This window comes from Macaca fascicularis, chromosome 6 (assembly GCF_037993035.2).
Source record: "Macaca fascicularis isolate 582-1 chromosome 6, T2T-MFA8v1.1".
NCBI classification, from domain to species: domain Eukaryota; kingdom Metazoa; phylum Chordata; class Mammalia; order Primates; family Cercopithecidae; genus Macaca; species Macaca fascicularis.
In genome coordinates this window covers 43,842,051-43,857,409 of record NC_088380.1, presented here as the reverse complement: position 1 = coordinate 43,857,409, position 15,359 = coordinate 43,842,051, and the positions used below count along the sequence as shown (strand labels likewise).

The 15,359-nt window shown below is 42.1% G+C and overlaps 2 protein-coding genes across 2 annotated transcripts in view; both read left to right on the top strand.

Annotated features, from left to right (window-relative positions):
* Nucleotides 1-15,359, top strand: part of TMEM267 (transmembrane protein 267) — a 94,309-nt gene that overhangs the window by 66,740 nt on the left and 12,210 nt on the right. The window lies entirely within an intron of this gene.
* CCL28 (C-C motif chemokine ligand 28) overlaps nucleotides 4,325-15,359 on the top strand; it is a 31,572-nt gene continuing 20,537 nt past the window's right edge. The window contains exon 1 of the mRNA XM_005556834.4: nucleotides 4,325-4,462. Coding sequence (XP_005556891.1) covers nucleotides 4,399-4,462 — 64 coding nt within the window. The 5' untranslated portion in view covers nucleotides 4,325-4,398. The remainder of the gene's footprint in view (nucleotides 4,463-15,359) is intronic.

Here is a 15,359-nt window from a genome sequence, read left to right as displayed (position 1 = left end):
GAAGTGTTATATGACCATTTTTATAAAACAAATTTTTTACAAACAAATTTTTAAAATATGAAAAGATGTACATCCTAATGTTAAAAAAGAGTTAACATTTGATTGGATTGTTGATTATAAATATCATATGTAAATGATTATATGATGGTTTATAATATGAATTGGGTATCTCGTTATAGATGATTTCTGTACTTTCAAAAAATAATATAGTGTAAAACCTAATTGTATATTCATATATATTTTGTACAAAGAACACGTATATTTTTAGTCAGAACAAAAGTTTCTAAACCTAAGGTATAATACAGTAACAGTGATTCAACAGGCATTCCTTTCAGTAATGGGAATATAGCACCTTCTGTGTGTTGGGCCTGAGCTGCACTAGAGCAGGCAAAGCTAATGGGAGGGGTTTCCTGCTCTCAAGGCCCAGACTAGAAGGTTGTGAGAGCAGAGGGTCACCCACCGGAGCATGGGGAAACGTGGATGGGCAGCAGAGAGATGCACAGAGTGTCATTGAAGCTGTACCTTAAAGAATGAGGAAGAGTTTCCTAGATGGTATGGGAAAGGCTGTGAAGGTTGTCCAGGCAAGGGCAACAAGATCAGAGTCTCAAGAAAAAAACAGAAAGGTCAGGGCTGCAGATGGATGTGCAGTTTGCACTGCAGAAAGCTACCTGCTGAGGAAGGAGGAGTGGGGCGGATATGCAGGTCAGGCTTCACTTGCCAAGTTATACATCCCAGTTGCAACCACCCTAAGAAGTATCCACTCCCCCTCTTTTTCTTTTCTTTTTTTTAATAGAGGAAGGGGACTTTTGTTTCTGCAAGCACCTTCTGCTTGTGAAGCTGTGGGTCTGGAGGCTTTGTTCACCCAGAGAGGGGTACCTTTTCCTATTTACAGAAGGTGCACTGAGGGCTTTGAAACCTCTGTCCAAAAAAGTCCTTAAATCCTGACTTGGGAAAAACCATACCTGACAATGTCTTCCTGAGGATGAAAGAGCCCTGTCACATGCTCTCCAGAGCCATTGTAACGCATGTGATAGGCTTTACATAATAAAAGCCATCACTGCAAGATGCTGGGAAGATGTGGAAAGTGTTGCCGAGAAAAAATTAAAATCTGGTAAATTTTTCAGCTTAACAGCATGAATATGTATCAAAAGCCTTTCAAATAAGGATTCCTTTTTACTTTGCAATTCCGCTTTTCAAAAAAAAATTTTTTTAATGCATTCTAAAGAATAAGTATAAAAGTTTGAATGTGATTCATTGCAGAAGTTACAAGAGTCGAAAAAAAATCCACAATCTTGGTTGGGTGCCCTGGCTCACACCTATAATCCCAACATTTTGGGAGGCTGAGGCAGGTGAATCATTTGAGCCCAGGAGTTTGAGACCAGCCTGGGCAACATGGCAAAAACCCATCTATGTAAAAAATACAAACATTAGCCAGGCATGGTGGCGTGCACCTACAGTCCCCACTACTCAGGAAGCTGAGGTGGGAGGATCACCTGAGCCCAGGAGGTCAAGGCTGCCGTAAACCAAGATTGTGCCACTGCACTCCAGACTGGGTGACAGAGCAAGACCCTGTCTCAAAAAACAAACCACAATCTTTTGATTTGTTAAGAACAGTTGGTTGGTTCAGTAAAGTACAATATCTCTGTATTAGGAAATACTAAACTAGGCAGCAGTTAAAAATCATGTTTTAGGCCGGGCACGGTAGCTCACGTCTGTAATACCAGCCCTTTGGGAGGCCAAGGTGGCAGATCATCTGAGGTCAAGAGATTGAGACCAGCCTGGCCAACATGGCGAAACCCCATCTCTACTAAAAGTACGAAAATTAGCTGGGCATGGTGGCACTCGCCTGGGAGCTACTCGGGAGGCTTAGGCAGGAGAATCGCTTGAACCCAGGAGGCAGACATTGCAGTGAGCCAAGATCGTGCCATTGCACTCCAGCCTGGGTGACAGAGCAAGACTCCATCTGGAAAAAAAAAAAAATCATGTTTTAGAGCTGATTCATTCCCAGACTAGGTGAAGTACCTCTGCAATAGCATCCTAAGCACTGTGCTTCTCCCGTGTTTGCACTGAGCAGACTTTATTGCTATGGCTTACTGAATTGTGTATCCTCCTTGCAGACAGAGACCATGTACCTTTTGCTCACCATTTGTCCTCAATGCCTAGCACAGTGTCTTACATATAGTAAGTAGTTCCTTTACCAAGGTTTAGTCAATGAATGAATTACTAGATATGCCAACAGATTAAGAAAGCTATTTTTTTGATATTTAAAATGTTTACTTCTTTATACTTTTTTACATGTTCCAAATTTTCTACAATGGCCCTATTATAATTTTGTAATCAAAACAGAACATATTATTTTTAAAATTTGTAACTCAGCAGCCTGCCATAAAGTATCTGGAGTCCAGTTTTTAATATGAGACTTCTGTTTGGCTCTGCCCTACTTTAGCAAATCTATTAACTATTCAAGTATTATACAGGATAAAAGGTGATTATTCTCAATGCCAAAGGGTTTATCAAAGGGGTTCATTACATTATAAATTATCCTAGGATATTTAAATGTTGATATGATTTTCAAAATATTCCGTCCAGACCTGGCCTGTAATCCCAGTAATCTGGGAGGCCAAGGCGGGCAGATCGCTTGAGGGCAGGAGTTCGAGACCTGCCTGGCCAACACGGTGAAACCCTGTCTCTCCTAAAAATACAAAAATTAGCAGGTCGTGGTGGTGTGTGCCTGTAGTCCCAGCTCCTTGGGAGGCGGAGGCCGGAGAATCTCTTGAACCCGGAAAGTGGAAGTTGCAATGAGCCAAGATTGTGCCACTGCACTCCAGCCTGGGTGACAAGAGTGAAATTTCATCTCAAAATAATAATAATTATTGTATATATATATATTTCATCGATATGCTAATTTTCCAAGACAAATATTCAAGGAAGCTTCAGTGGCTTAATTTTATTTTGTGAATTGTTACTCTTTGGAAATCTTCATTCTCCTAATCCAAGCAGGTCATTTTACCCAGTGCAGGATGGCAGTAGGTATTTTTATGATCATTCGAGATTTACAATTTCCTTCTTTTTAAAGTAAAAACTCTCTGGTTCTTCCTGGTAATTTTTTTTAAGTTTTTTTCCTAAAAGGTTACATCTAGATATTCTTAGCCAGGACCATTTCATAAACGGAAAACACAAAACCAGACATAGTTTTAGGTCCTCAACTGTTTCATCCTATGGCTCAACTATCCTCTGGGCCCTAATGGCACACATATCTGTCTTCTCATTTTCTTTTGCAGAGTCCCCGTACATGGAGAAAAATATTTAGGTAATCAAAGTTATTCATCTGAATCCACGGCTTTGGGACTCCTTCCTAGTTTATGGGTGGTCAGTGTCTGCCTAGTTAGCACCCCTCTCAAACACAGACACATGCTCCATAATTATAAATTGTCCTGTGTTCTCTCCAGACAAGAATCCCATGGTTCAGTTTTTCTCTCACTCCAAACGAAACTGATGTGCCCAGCATTCCTCTTATTCATGTCTTAGTACAAAAACTTAGTAAAAAAAATGACATGGCATAGGGTTTGTCGTGGTTTACAGGTTCCTGTGGGTAGATGTCAGGCTTGCTTTTTAGCACCAGGGTAACATAATACCCTCCCATAAGGTTGTAATTTCAATGGTGGTAATTTCATGAGTGCTTTAATCGTTTTGGTTCTATATGTTATAGCAACTGTCTTCTAGTAACCACTATCCAACCCACGATCCCGTTCTAGTGCCCCCAGGAAGCTGTGGATGAAAGGGAGAATGCTAACAACCCAAGGAGGAGTCCCTTTGCTTTCCAAGTCCCTGGATTAGCTGTGAACCAAGACCAGAATGGGCTTTAATAATTCCGTATCTTTCCACAAAGATAATTTTTTTATGACTTGTCACCCTTGTCCCCAGAAACTCATGGTTTCCATAAGCTACTTAAAAATTGATTATGCAATGGGCCTCAAGTGTCCATTACAATCACCTGTGGAGCTTTTACAAGCTTCAAATGACTGGTCTCCTACCCGAGAGTTCTGGTTTACAAATCAGGGAAAGGGGAGAGTCATGTAGACTGATTTTTTAAAAATGTTTCCCAAATGATTCTGATGCACACTCCAACTCACAGTGACCCTGCCAGCTGCCAGATCTCCACTGACATCCCCTGACCCCCAGGCAGGGTGAACACAAGTTAGGACCTTGATAAGTCGGGGAGGAGCTGGCCTTAAGGAAAGAAACATGAGAAACAGATACTCTGAACACCTCCCAGGGCGGGGCCACCTGGCTTACTTTTCCTCTACACTTTCTCTGTGCCCAAGGACACTTTTAGCCTCATTTCCTGATTGAACAGCCTTACTTGTGTTGCTGTCAGTACCAGTAGGGCAGGCAGGAATGCAGCAGACAGGACTTGCCATCATGGCCTTGGCTGTCTGTGCAGCCCTACATGCCTCAGAAGGTGAGTGGGGGCACTGGCCACTTAGGCCTCCACTGGAAGGGTGGTATCTCCCAAATCTGTGCTGGAAGGATTGAGGTGGGGCAAGAATAGCTATCTCTTCAAGCAGGAATTTCCAATTGATTTCTGATTACCTACCAGGGAATGACATAGGTTTAAATTCTAGATCTCCCATTAGTTTCAGGAAGGAACCTCATTCTAACAGGGCATACTGCAGGATGAGGTCCTTCCATATAGGTGCAACTTCGGGCTATATTTCCTTTTCTGATGACGGTATCTTAGAAAATCCCCAGCTAGAAGCTGGAGTAAAGCTCCTACTATTCATCTGTCTTCCTCCACACCCCAACCTGCTAAATTGTCTGAACACAAGTGTGCACATTCCTGGAGGGAAAGACAGACTTGGCCAGCTGCGTTCAAATTAGGTAAGTTGTAAATTTCCTGAGCAAAGTCAGCCCTATGGATACAAAAAACGTAAACTTCAGTCTGACCTTTAAAAAGGGAGGGCAGAGCTGAGCACAGTGGTGCATGCCTGTATTCCCAGCTACTTGGGAGGCTACAGCTGGAGGATAGCTTCAGGCCAGGAATTCGAGATTGCAGTGAGCTATGATCGCACTGTGGATTGCCACTGCACTCCAGCCTGGGCAACATAGTAAAGCCCCATCTCTTAAAAACAAAAAGAGGGGAGGGGAGGGGAGAGGGAAGGAAAGGAAGAAAGGAAAGAAAAGAAAGAAAAAGAAGGATGAGGGAGATTGAACCCTACAAATCATGTCAAAGAGAATTTAAATTGTGAGTTGCTAGCATGTATATAGAGACGGTAACTGCATTTGAACTAGAGGGAATCTCTTCTAAAGTAGCACTCACTACTATATTCAGGAAACCCTAAGTGTCAGTACTTAACACTTGACCAATGGCTCTTTTCCATTGTCATCTTTTCTTTAAGCTTTATCCTGAACAGATTCTCTAAGTCTAGAGCAAAGGCGGAATATAAGTCTTCTTTGGTCTGCTTTTTAAAAATTTGAGCCAACATTTCAAAACTGAAAGCTTTCTCATATACATATTCATACATACACACATACAAATTGGATTTTAAAGCTTCTCTTGAAAAATCAGATGTGGCAACAATGATTCCACCATACCGAGGCAAGAACTGGCTAAAGCAGATGAGCCTCTGAAGTTTGCTGTATTAACTGCCTAGTCCCTGCAGACATTTGCTTAGGGACTCCAATATAGTCCATCAATGTACTGGGCTTATACAAATAAGCAACAGAAAAAAACTGGACAGTCTCTTCTCAATTTCTACTACTCTATCTTATCAAGATAAAGACAAAAATTTGTCACTTTATGTTTCTGTAACATTTCTCAGAAAAATTCACCACTGAGATTTTGGGACTCATTTTCACTATTTCTGAAAGGTCTACCTGCTAAGGCTTCACTCCTAGTTCTGGTAATTCCACTAACTCAAATTTTTTACATAAAACTTTGAAATGTGTGCCTCTATCCAGCTTCCTGACCTACTCCCACCTGTCCCCGCAGCAGCAGCTCTCCTACAGGAAAGAAGGGAGGGAACAAGCGGGTCGAGGAGGCAGAGTGTAATGAGGAAGGCTCTGCCATACCCAGGACCCAAGTTCACATGGGACTGAGTCCTGGTAGAGACGGTGGAGTGGGAAGGCAAAATGCAGAGGCGTGTGAAAAGGTATGGTTGCTGGCGATAATAAAGAAAGGGAGCCGAGAGACCCAGCAATAGCCTTTTGGCTTAGTCTCGATGCTTTACCTAAGGCAGTTTAGGCCACAGGAAAATCACATTGTCAGAGAAGCTCCAAACTTCTGCCATTTAAAAAGAAGTGATACTGGGTAAAAATACACATGTAGTCCTGAGAACAGTTGTGGAACAGAGGGGCAACGCCACAGCTATTCTTAGCAAACTTCCACTCAAGTGTCCATGTAAGCCAGGTGCCCTGTGGGAGGCACTTAAGTGATTCTGGGTCCAGGGAAGGGGTGGAAAACCAAGTGGGGAGGGAGGAAGGTAGAGAACACTCAACAACTCAACAGTGCAGAGAAAAGGACAGGTGGCCTTGGCAAGGGGAATAGGGAAATGGCCTGTGCCAGTTTGGAACTTTGGGAAATATATTTTGTTTTCTTCAGGCAGAAAGCTGTTCCTTATCTTAATGGTGTCTTAAATGGCTAACTTGTTGTGATGGCTCAATAACTGGCATTCCCAAAGTGTTTTGAATAAATCAGGAAGCAGGTGACTTTATCTATAATTAAAAGCCTTGGATTCTGCCCAAAGGTAGGGCACACTCCACCTCTGCTGACGTGGCTGCTGGCTCCCAGAACTCAATACTGAATCCATAAACATGTCTTTCATCCTGTTTCAGTGGCCCTGAGCCCGATTATTTAAACCCACAATCTAGGGCTTTGTGGGCTTGGCTGTTTTATTGTACATTAAGATCAAGGCTCACTTGTGCCCAGCAGATTCAAGTTAGGAGGTTTTGCTGCAGTGAGGCCCAAATTGTCTTCCCACTGACAACCTTCTTTCTCAGAGTACGATGGCTACTGAATCACACCAATACTTGCTAGAGATTTGCTGCTTGCATCCTAAAATATTTACTTTTGTTTTAATCATAAGACACTGGCTAGGGAGGATTACCAGGAATATACATTTGTGACTCAGTGTTGTTCTGCACAACTGGGACTCTCCAATTGTGGTCCCTAAGAGGTCTGACATAGGTGGGACTACAGGTGCATGCCACCACACCTGGCTAATTTTTTGTTTGTTTTTGGAGATGGAGTTTGTTGCTCTTGTCGCCCAGGCCAGGCTGGAGTGCAATGGGGCGATCTCGGCTAACTGCAACCTCCGTCTCCTGGGTTCAAGCAATTCTCCTGCCTCATCCTCCTGAGTAGCTGGGATTAGAGGCTTGCACCATCACACCCAGCTAATTTTTGTATTTTTAGTAGAGACAGGGTTTCACCATGTTGCCCAGGCTGGTCTCAAACTCCTGACCTCAGGTGATCCACCCACCTTGGCCTCCCAAACTCCTGGGATTACAGGTGTGAGCCACCTGCCCAGCCACACCTGGCTAATTAAAAAAAAATTTTTTTTGTAGAGATAGAGTCTCACTATGTTGCCCAGACTGGTCTCGAACTCCTGGCCTTAAGTGATTCTCCTCCCTTGGCCTCCCTGCCTGTAATCCCAGCACTTTGGGAGACTGAGGCAGAAAGATTGCTTGAGCGCGGGAGTTCCAGGCTGCAGTGAGTCATGATCACACCACTGAACTCCAGCCTGGGTGACAGAGTGAGACTCTCTATCAAAAAAAAAAAAAAAAAAAGTAAAACTTTACCAAAAAAATAAAATTACCAAAAGGCACAAAAATTAAAGAATATATACTAATATTATGAAAGTTAGAAATACTTAGTGTATTTTTAACTATAAAAATATAAAGAATAAAAAAAGGAAAGTCCCACTTCATCATTCCTTTAATCCCTCTCCCCTGTCCAGAGGGTTCTGTATATCCTTCCAGAATTTCCTCTAGGCATTTAGCAACACAACCCACACATATATCCATACCAATATTTTTTTATCATTATTCTTTAAGATCTAGGGTACATGTGCACAATGTGCAGGTTTGTTACATATGCATACATGGGCCATGTTGGTGTGCTGCATCCATTAACTCGTCATTTACATTAGGTATATCTCCTAATGCTATCCCTCCCCCTCCCCCCAATCCACGACAGGCCCAAGTGTGTGATGTTCCCCACCCTGTGTCCAAGTGTTCTCATTGTTCAATTCCCACCTATGAGTGAGAACATGCAGTGTTTAGTTTTCTGTCCTTGCGATAGTTTGGTCAGAATGATGGTTTCCAGCTGCATCCATGTCCCTACAAAGGACACGAACTCATCCTTTTTTATGGCTGCATAGTATTCCATGGTGCATATGTGCCACATTTTCTTAATCCAGTTTATCATTGATGGAAATTTGGCTTGGTTCCAAGTCTTTGCTATTGTGAATAGTGCTGCAATGAACATATGTGTGCATGTGCCTTTATAGCAGCATGGTTTATAATCCTTTGGGTATATATCCAGTAATGGGATGGCTGGGTCAAATGGTATTTCTAGTTCTAGATCCTTGAGGAATCGCCACACTGTCTTCCACAATGGTTGAACTAGTTTACAGTCCCAACGAGAGTGTAAAAGCGTTCCTATTTTTCCACATCCTCTCCAGCACCAGTTGCTTCCTATGATCACCATTTTAACGATCACCAATTCTAACTGGTGTGAGAAGGTATCTCATTGTGGTGTTGATTTGCATTTCTCTGATGGCCAGTGATGATGACCATTATTTCATGTGTCTGTTGGCTGCATAAATGTCTTCTTTTGAGAATTGTCTGTTCATATCCTTTGCCCACGTTTTGATGGGGTTGTTTGATTTTTTCTTGTAAATTTGTTTAAGTTCTTTGTAGATTCTGGATATTAGCCCTTTGTCAGATGGGTAGATTGTAAAAATTTTTCTCCCATTCTGTAGGTTGCCTGTTCACTCTGATGGTAGTTTCCTTTGCTGTGCAGAAGCTCTTTAGTTTAACTAGATCCCATTTGTCAATTTTGGCTTTTATTGCCATTGCTTTTGGCATTTTAGTAATGAAGTCCTTGCCCATGCCTATGGCCTGAATGGTATCGCCTAGGTTTTCTTCTAGGGTTTTTATGGTTTTAGGTCTAACATTTAAGTCTTTAATCCATCTTGAATTAATTTTTGTATAAGGTGTAAGGAAGGGATCCAGTTTCAGCTTTCTACATATGGCTAGCTAGTTTTCCCAGAACCATTTATTAAATAGGGAATCCTTTCCCCATTTCTTGTTTTTGTCAGGTTTAGCAAAGATCAGATGGCTGTAGATGTGTGGTATTATTTCTGAGGGCTGTGTTCTGTTCCATTGGTCTATATCTCTGTTTTGGTACTAGTACCATGCTGTTGTGTTTACTGTAGCCTTGTAGTATCGTTTGAAGTCAGGTAGTGTGATGCCTCCAGCTTTGTTCTTTTTTGCTTAGGATTGCCTTGGCAATGTGGGGTCTTTTTGGTTCCATATGAAGTTTAAAGTAGATTTTTCCAATTCTGTGAAGAAACCCATTGGCAGCTTGATGGGGATAGCACTGAATCTATAAATTACCTCGGGCAGTATGGCCATTTTCACATATAGATTCTTCACATCCATGAGCATGGAATGTTCTTCCATTTTTTTTGTGTCCTCTTTTATTTCATTGAACAGTGGTTTGTAGTTCTCCTTGAAGAGGTTCTTCATATCCTAGGTATTTTATTATCTTTGAAGCAATGTGAATGGGAGTTCACTCATGATTTGGCTCTCTGTTTATCTTTTATTAGTGTATAGGAATGCTTGTGATTTTTGCATATTGATTTTGTATCCTGAGACTTTGCTGAAGTTGCTTATCAGCTTAAGGAGATTTTGGGCTGAGATGATGGGGTTTTCTAAATATACAATCATGTCATCTGCAAACAGGGACAGTTTGACTTCCTCTTTTCCTAATTGAACACCCTTTATTTCTTTCTCCTGCCTGATTGCCCTGGCCAGAACTTCCAACACTATGATGAATAGGAGTGGCAAAAGAGGGCATCCCTGTCTTGTGCCAGTTTTCAGAGGGAATGTTTCCAGTTTTTGCCCATTCAGTATGATATTGGCTGCGGGTTTGTCATAAATAGCTCTTATTATTTTGAGATACATCCCATCAATACCTAGTTTATTGAGAGTTTTTAGCATGAAGGGCTGTTGAATTTTGTCAAAGGCCTTTTCTGCATCTGTTGAGATAGTCATGTAGTTTTTGTTTTTGGTTCTGTTTATATGATGGATTCTGTTTACTGATTTGCGTATGTTGAACCAGCCCTGCATCCCAAGGATGAAGCCGACTTGATTGTGGTGGATAAGCTTTTTGATGTGCTGCTGGATTCGGTTTGCCAGTATTTTACTGAGGATTTTTGCATCGATGTTCATCAGGGATATTGGTCTAAAATTCTCTTTTTTTGTTGTGTCTCTGCCAGGCTTTGGTATCAGGATGATGTTGGCCTCATAAAATGAGTTAGGGAGGATTTCTTCTTTTTCTATGGATTTGAATAGTTTCAGAAGGAATGGTACCAGCTCCTCTTTGTACCTCTGGTAGAATTCGGCTGTGAATCCGTCTGGTCCTGGACTTTTTTTGGATGGTAGGCTATTAATTATTGCCTCAATTTCAGAGCCTGTTATTGGTCTATTCAGGGATTCAACTTCTTCCTGATTTAGTCTTGGGAGGGTGTATGTGTCCAGGAATTTAGCCATGTCTTCTAGATTTTCTAGCTTACGTGCATAGAGTTGTTTATAGTATTCTCTGATGCTAGTTTGTATTTCTGTGGGAATGGTGGTGATATCCCCTTTATCATTTTTTACTATGTCTCTTTGATTGTTGTCTCTTTTCTTCTTTATTAGTCTTGCTAGCAGTCTATCAATTTTGTTGATCTTTTCAAAAAAACAGCTCCTGGATTCATTTATATTTTGAAGGGTTTCTTGTGTCTCTATCCCCTCAGTTCTCCTCTGTTATTAGTTATTTCTTGCCTTCTGCTAGCTTTTGAATGTGTTTGCTCTTGCTTCTCTAGTTCTTTTAATTGTGATGCTAGGGTGTCAATTTAGATCTTTCCTGCTTTCTCTTGTGGGCATTTAGTGCTATAAATTTCTCTCTGCATACTGCTTTCAATGTGTCCCAGAGATTCTGGTATGTTGTATCTTTGTTCTCATTGGTTTCAAAGAACATCTTTATTTCTGCCTTCGTTTCATTATGTACCCAGTGCTCATTCAGGAGCAGGTTGTTCAGTTTCCATGCAGTTGAGTGGTTTTTGAGTGAGTTTCTTAATCCTGAGTTCTAGTTTGATTGCACTGTGGTCTGAGAGACAGTTCGTTATAATTTGTGTTCTTTTACATTTGCTGAGGAGTGCTTTACTTCCAACTATGTGGTCAGTTTTGGAATAAGTGTGATGTGTTGCTGAGAAAAATTTATATTCTGTTGATTTGGGGTGGAGAGTTCTGTAGATGTCTATTAGGTCTGCTTGGTGCAGAGCTGAGTTCAATCCCTGAATATCCTTGTTAACTTTCTGTCTCATTGATCTGTCTAATGTTGACAGTGGGGTGTTAAAGTCTCCTATTATTACTGTGTGGGAGTCTGAGTCTCTTTGTAGGTCTCTAAGGACTTGCTTTATGAATCTGGATGCTCCTGTGTTGGGTGTACATATATTTAGGATAGTTAGCTCTTCTTCTTGAATTGATCCCTTTACCATTATGTAACGGCCTTGTCTCTTTTGATCTTTGTTGGTTTAAAGTCTGTTTTATCAGAGACTAGGAATGCAACCCCTGCTTTTTGTTGTTGTTGTTTTCCATTTGCTTGGTAGATCTTCCTCCATCCCTTTATTTTGAGCCTATGTGTGTCTCTGCATGTGAGATGGGTCTCCTGAATACAGGAAACTGATGGGTCTTGACTCTTTATCCAATTTGCCAGTCTGTGTCTTTCAGTTGGAGCATTTAGCCCATTTACATTTATGGTTAATACTGTTATGTGTGAATTTGATCCTGTCATTATGACGTTAGCAGGTTATTTTGCTCGTTAGTTGATGCAGTTTCCTCCTAGCATAGAGGGTCTTTACAATTTGCCATGTTTTTGCAGTGGCTGGTACCGGTTGTTCCTTTCCATGTTTAGTGCTTCCTTCAGGAGCTCTTGTAAGGCAGGCCTGGTGGTGACAGAATCTCTCAGCATTTGTTTGTCTGTAAAGGAGTTTATTTCTCCTTCACTTATGAAGCTTAATTTGGCTGGATATGAAATTCTGTGTTGAAAATTCTTTTCTTTAAGAATGTTGAATATTGGCCTCCACTGTCTTCTGGCTTCTAGAGTTTCTGCTGAGAGATCTGCTGTTAGTCTGATGGGTTTCCCTTTGTGGGTAACCCGACCTTTCTCTCTGGCTGCCCTTAACAATTTTTCTTTCATTTCAACTTTGGTGAATCTGACAATTATTTGTCTTGGAGTTGCTCTTCTTGAGGAGTATCTTTGTGGCATTCTCTGTATTTCCTGAGTTTGAATGTTGGCCTGCCTTGCTAGTTTGGGAAAGTTCTCCTGGATAATATTCTGAAGAGTGTTTTCTAACTTGGTTCCATTCTCCCCGTCACTTTCAGGTACACAAATCAGATATAGATTTGGTCTTTTCACATAGTCCCGTATTTCTTGGAGGCTTTGTTCGTTTTTTTTTTTTTTTTTTTACTCTTTTTTCTCTAAGCTTCTCTTCTCGCTTCATCTCATTCATTTGATCTTCAATCACTGATACCCTTTCTTCCACTTGATTGAGTCGGCTACTGAAGCTTGTGCATGCATCACATAGTTCTTGTGCCATGGTTTTCAGCTCCATCCGGTCCCTTAAGATCTTCTCTATGCTGTTTATTCTAGTTAGGCATTCATCTAATCTTTTTTCAAGGTTTTTAGCTTCTTTGCAATGTGTTCAAACATCCTCCTTTAGCTCAGAGAAGTTTGTTATTACCAATCGTCTGAAGCCTTCTTCTCTCAACTCGTCACATTCATTCTCTGTCCAGCTTTGTTCCATTGCTGGTGAGGAGCTGCATTCCTTTGGAGGAGAAGAGGCACTCTGATTTTCAGAATTTTCAGCTTTTCTGCTCTGGTTTCTCCTCATCTTTGTGGTTTTATCTACCTTTGGTCTTTGATGATGGTGACGTACAGATGGGGTTTTGGTGTCGATGTCCTTTCTGTTGGTTAGTTTTCCTTCTAACAGTCAGGACTCTCAGCTGCAGGTCTGTTGGAGTTTGCTAGAGGTTCACTCCAGACCCTGTTTTCCTGGGTATCACCAGTGGAGGCTGCAGAACAGCAAATATTGCAGAACAGCAAATGTTGCTGCCTGATCCTTCTGCTGGAAGCTTCGTCTCAGAGGGGCACCCGGCTGTATGAGGTGTCAGTCGGCCCCTACTGGGACAAGTCTCCCAGTTAGGCTACTCGGGGGGTCAAGGACCCACTTGAGGAGGCAATCTATCTGTTCTCAGATCTCAAACTCCATGCTGGGAGAACCACTGCTCTCTTCAAAGCTGTCAGACAGGGACGTTTAAGTCTGCAGAAGTTTCTGCTGTCTTTTGTTCAGTTATGCCCTGCCCCCAGAGGTGAAGACTACAGAGGCAGGCAGGCCTCCTTGAGCTGTGGTGCGCTCCACCCAGTTCGAGCTTCCTGGCCGCTTTGTTTACCTACTCAAGCCTCAGTAATGGCGGACGCCCGTCCCCTAGCCTAGCTGCTGCCTTGCAGTTTGATCTCAGACTGCTGTGCTAGCAGTGAGCAAGGCTCCGTGGGCATGGGACCCTCTGAGGCAGGCACGGGATATAATCTACTGGTGTGCCGTTTGCTAAGACCATTGGAAAAGTGCAGTATTAGGGTGGGAGTGTCCTGATTTTCCAGGTACCATCTGTCACGGCTTCCTTTGGCTAGGAAAGGGAATTCCCTGACCCCTTGCACTTTCCTAGTGAGACAACACCCCACCCTGCTTTGGCTCACACTCCGTGGACTGCACCCACTGTCCAACAAGCCCCAGTGAGATGAACCCAGTACCTCAGTTGGAAATGCAGAAGTCACCCATCTTCTGCATCGCTCACACTGAGAGCTGCTGACTGGAGCTGTTCCTATTCGGCCATCTTGGAACCAGCACACACCAATTTTTTAAGACAGAAACAGGATGGCCGGTTGTGGTGGCTCGCACCTGTAATCTCAGCACTTTAGGAGACTGAGGTGGGTGGATCACGAGGTCATGAGATCGAGACCATCCTGGCTAACATGGTGAAACCCCGTCTCTACTAAAAATACAAAAAATTAGCCAGGTGTGGTGGCGGGTGCCTGTAGTCCCGGGCACTTGGGAGGCTGAGGCAGGAGAATGGCATGAACCTGGGAAGTGGAGTTTGCAGTGAGCCAAGATCGCGCCACTGCACTCCAGCCTGGGCGACAGAGCAAAACTCCATCTCAGAAGAAAAATAAAAATACAAAATAAAAAAATTAAAAAAAAAAACAGAAACAGGATCACAATCTACATATTGTCTTAACATGTATTTTAATCATAGATAACAGTAAATCTATTCAACACAAAAATTCTGAAAATTTGCAGCTTCATCTTATATAAAACATTTAAACTTCTCAGAACAACTGGGAATGTTAATGTTTCATTTATTATTAATATCAATCAGGGTCCTATCAGGAGACAGAAACCAGATAATTTGAAAGTTTAATATGAACAAATTATTAACTATAACAAGAAATAGGCTAGAAAGAAAGATAATTTTAAGGAATGTAGGAAAAGCAGATATTCCAAGGGCAAAAACAGATCACTCAAGGAAGAGTTCCTGCACCCTTACCCTCTCCAGCTGAGATCCAGCCATGGCTCACCAAATGGCAGAAAAGTCACCTGATCTGTACTGGCAGAATATGCTGGATATCCACCTTCTAGTTTGTAGGGGAAAGTCTGTCACAGGAAAGCATCTCACTGGAGGCACTGGGCTACAAACCTGCCTGTAGGGGTGCTACTAATTGCCATGCACTGAAGAAGCTAAAGCACTGCAGGAGCTGGGTCTACAGGAATCTGATGAGAGAACCCTGGAGCCAGGAAGGAAAACCCCCTCTTCCTGCAATGTCCCTTCAATATCTTCTACAGATAAAGTTTAACAACGTGCCAGCTAGCCAAGGAAAAATATTTAAGGGCCCATCTCAATTTCATAGAACAGGGTGAGTTTGAAACTGAGGGAAAATAAATAAACAAGTGGCACATTCCACAAACACTTAATGGGCACCTGTATACTTACTGAGCCAGGGACTGTACTGCATATTGGCCCACATATGTCCTTTT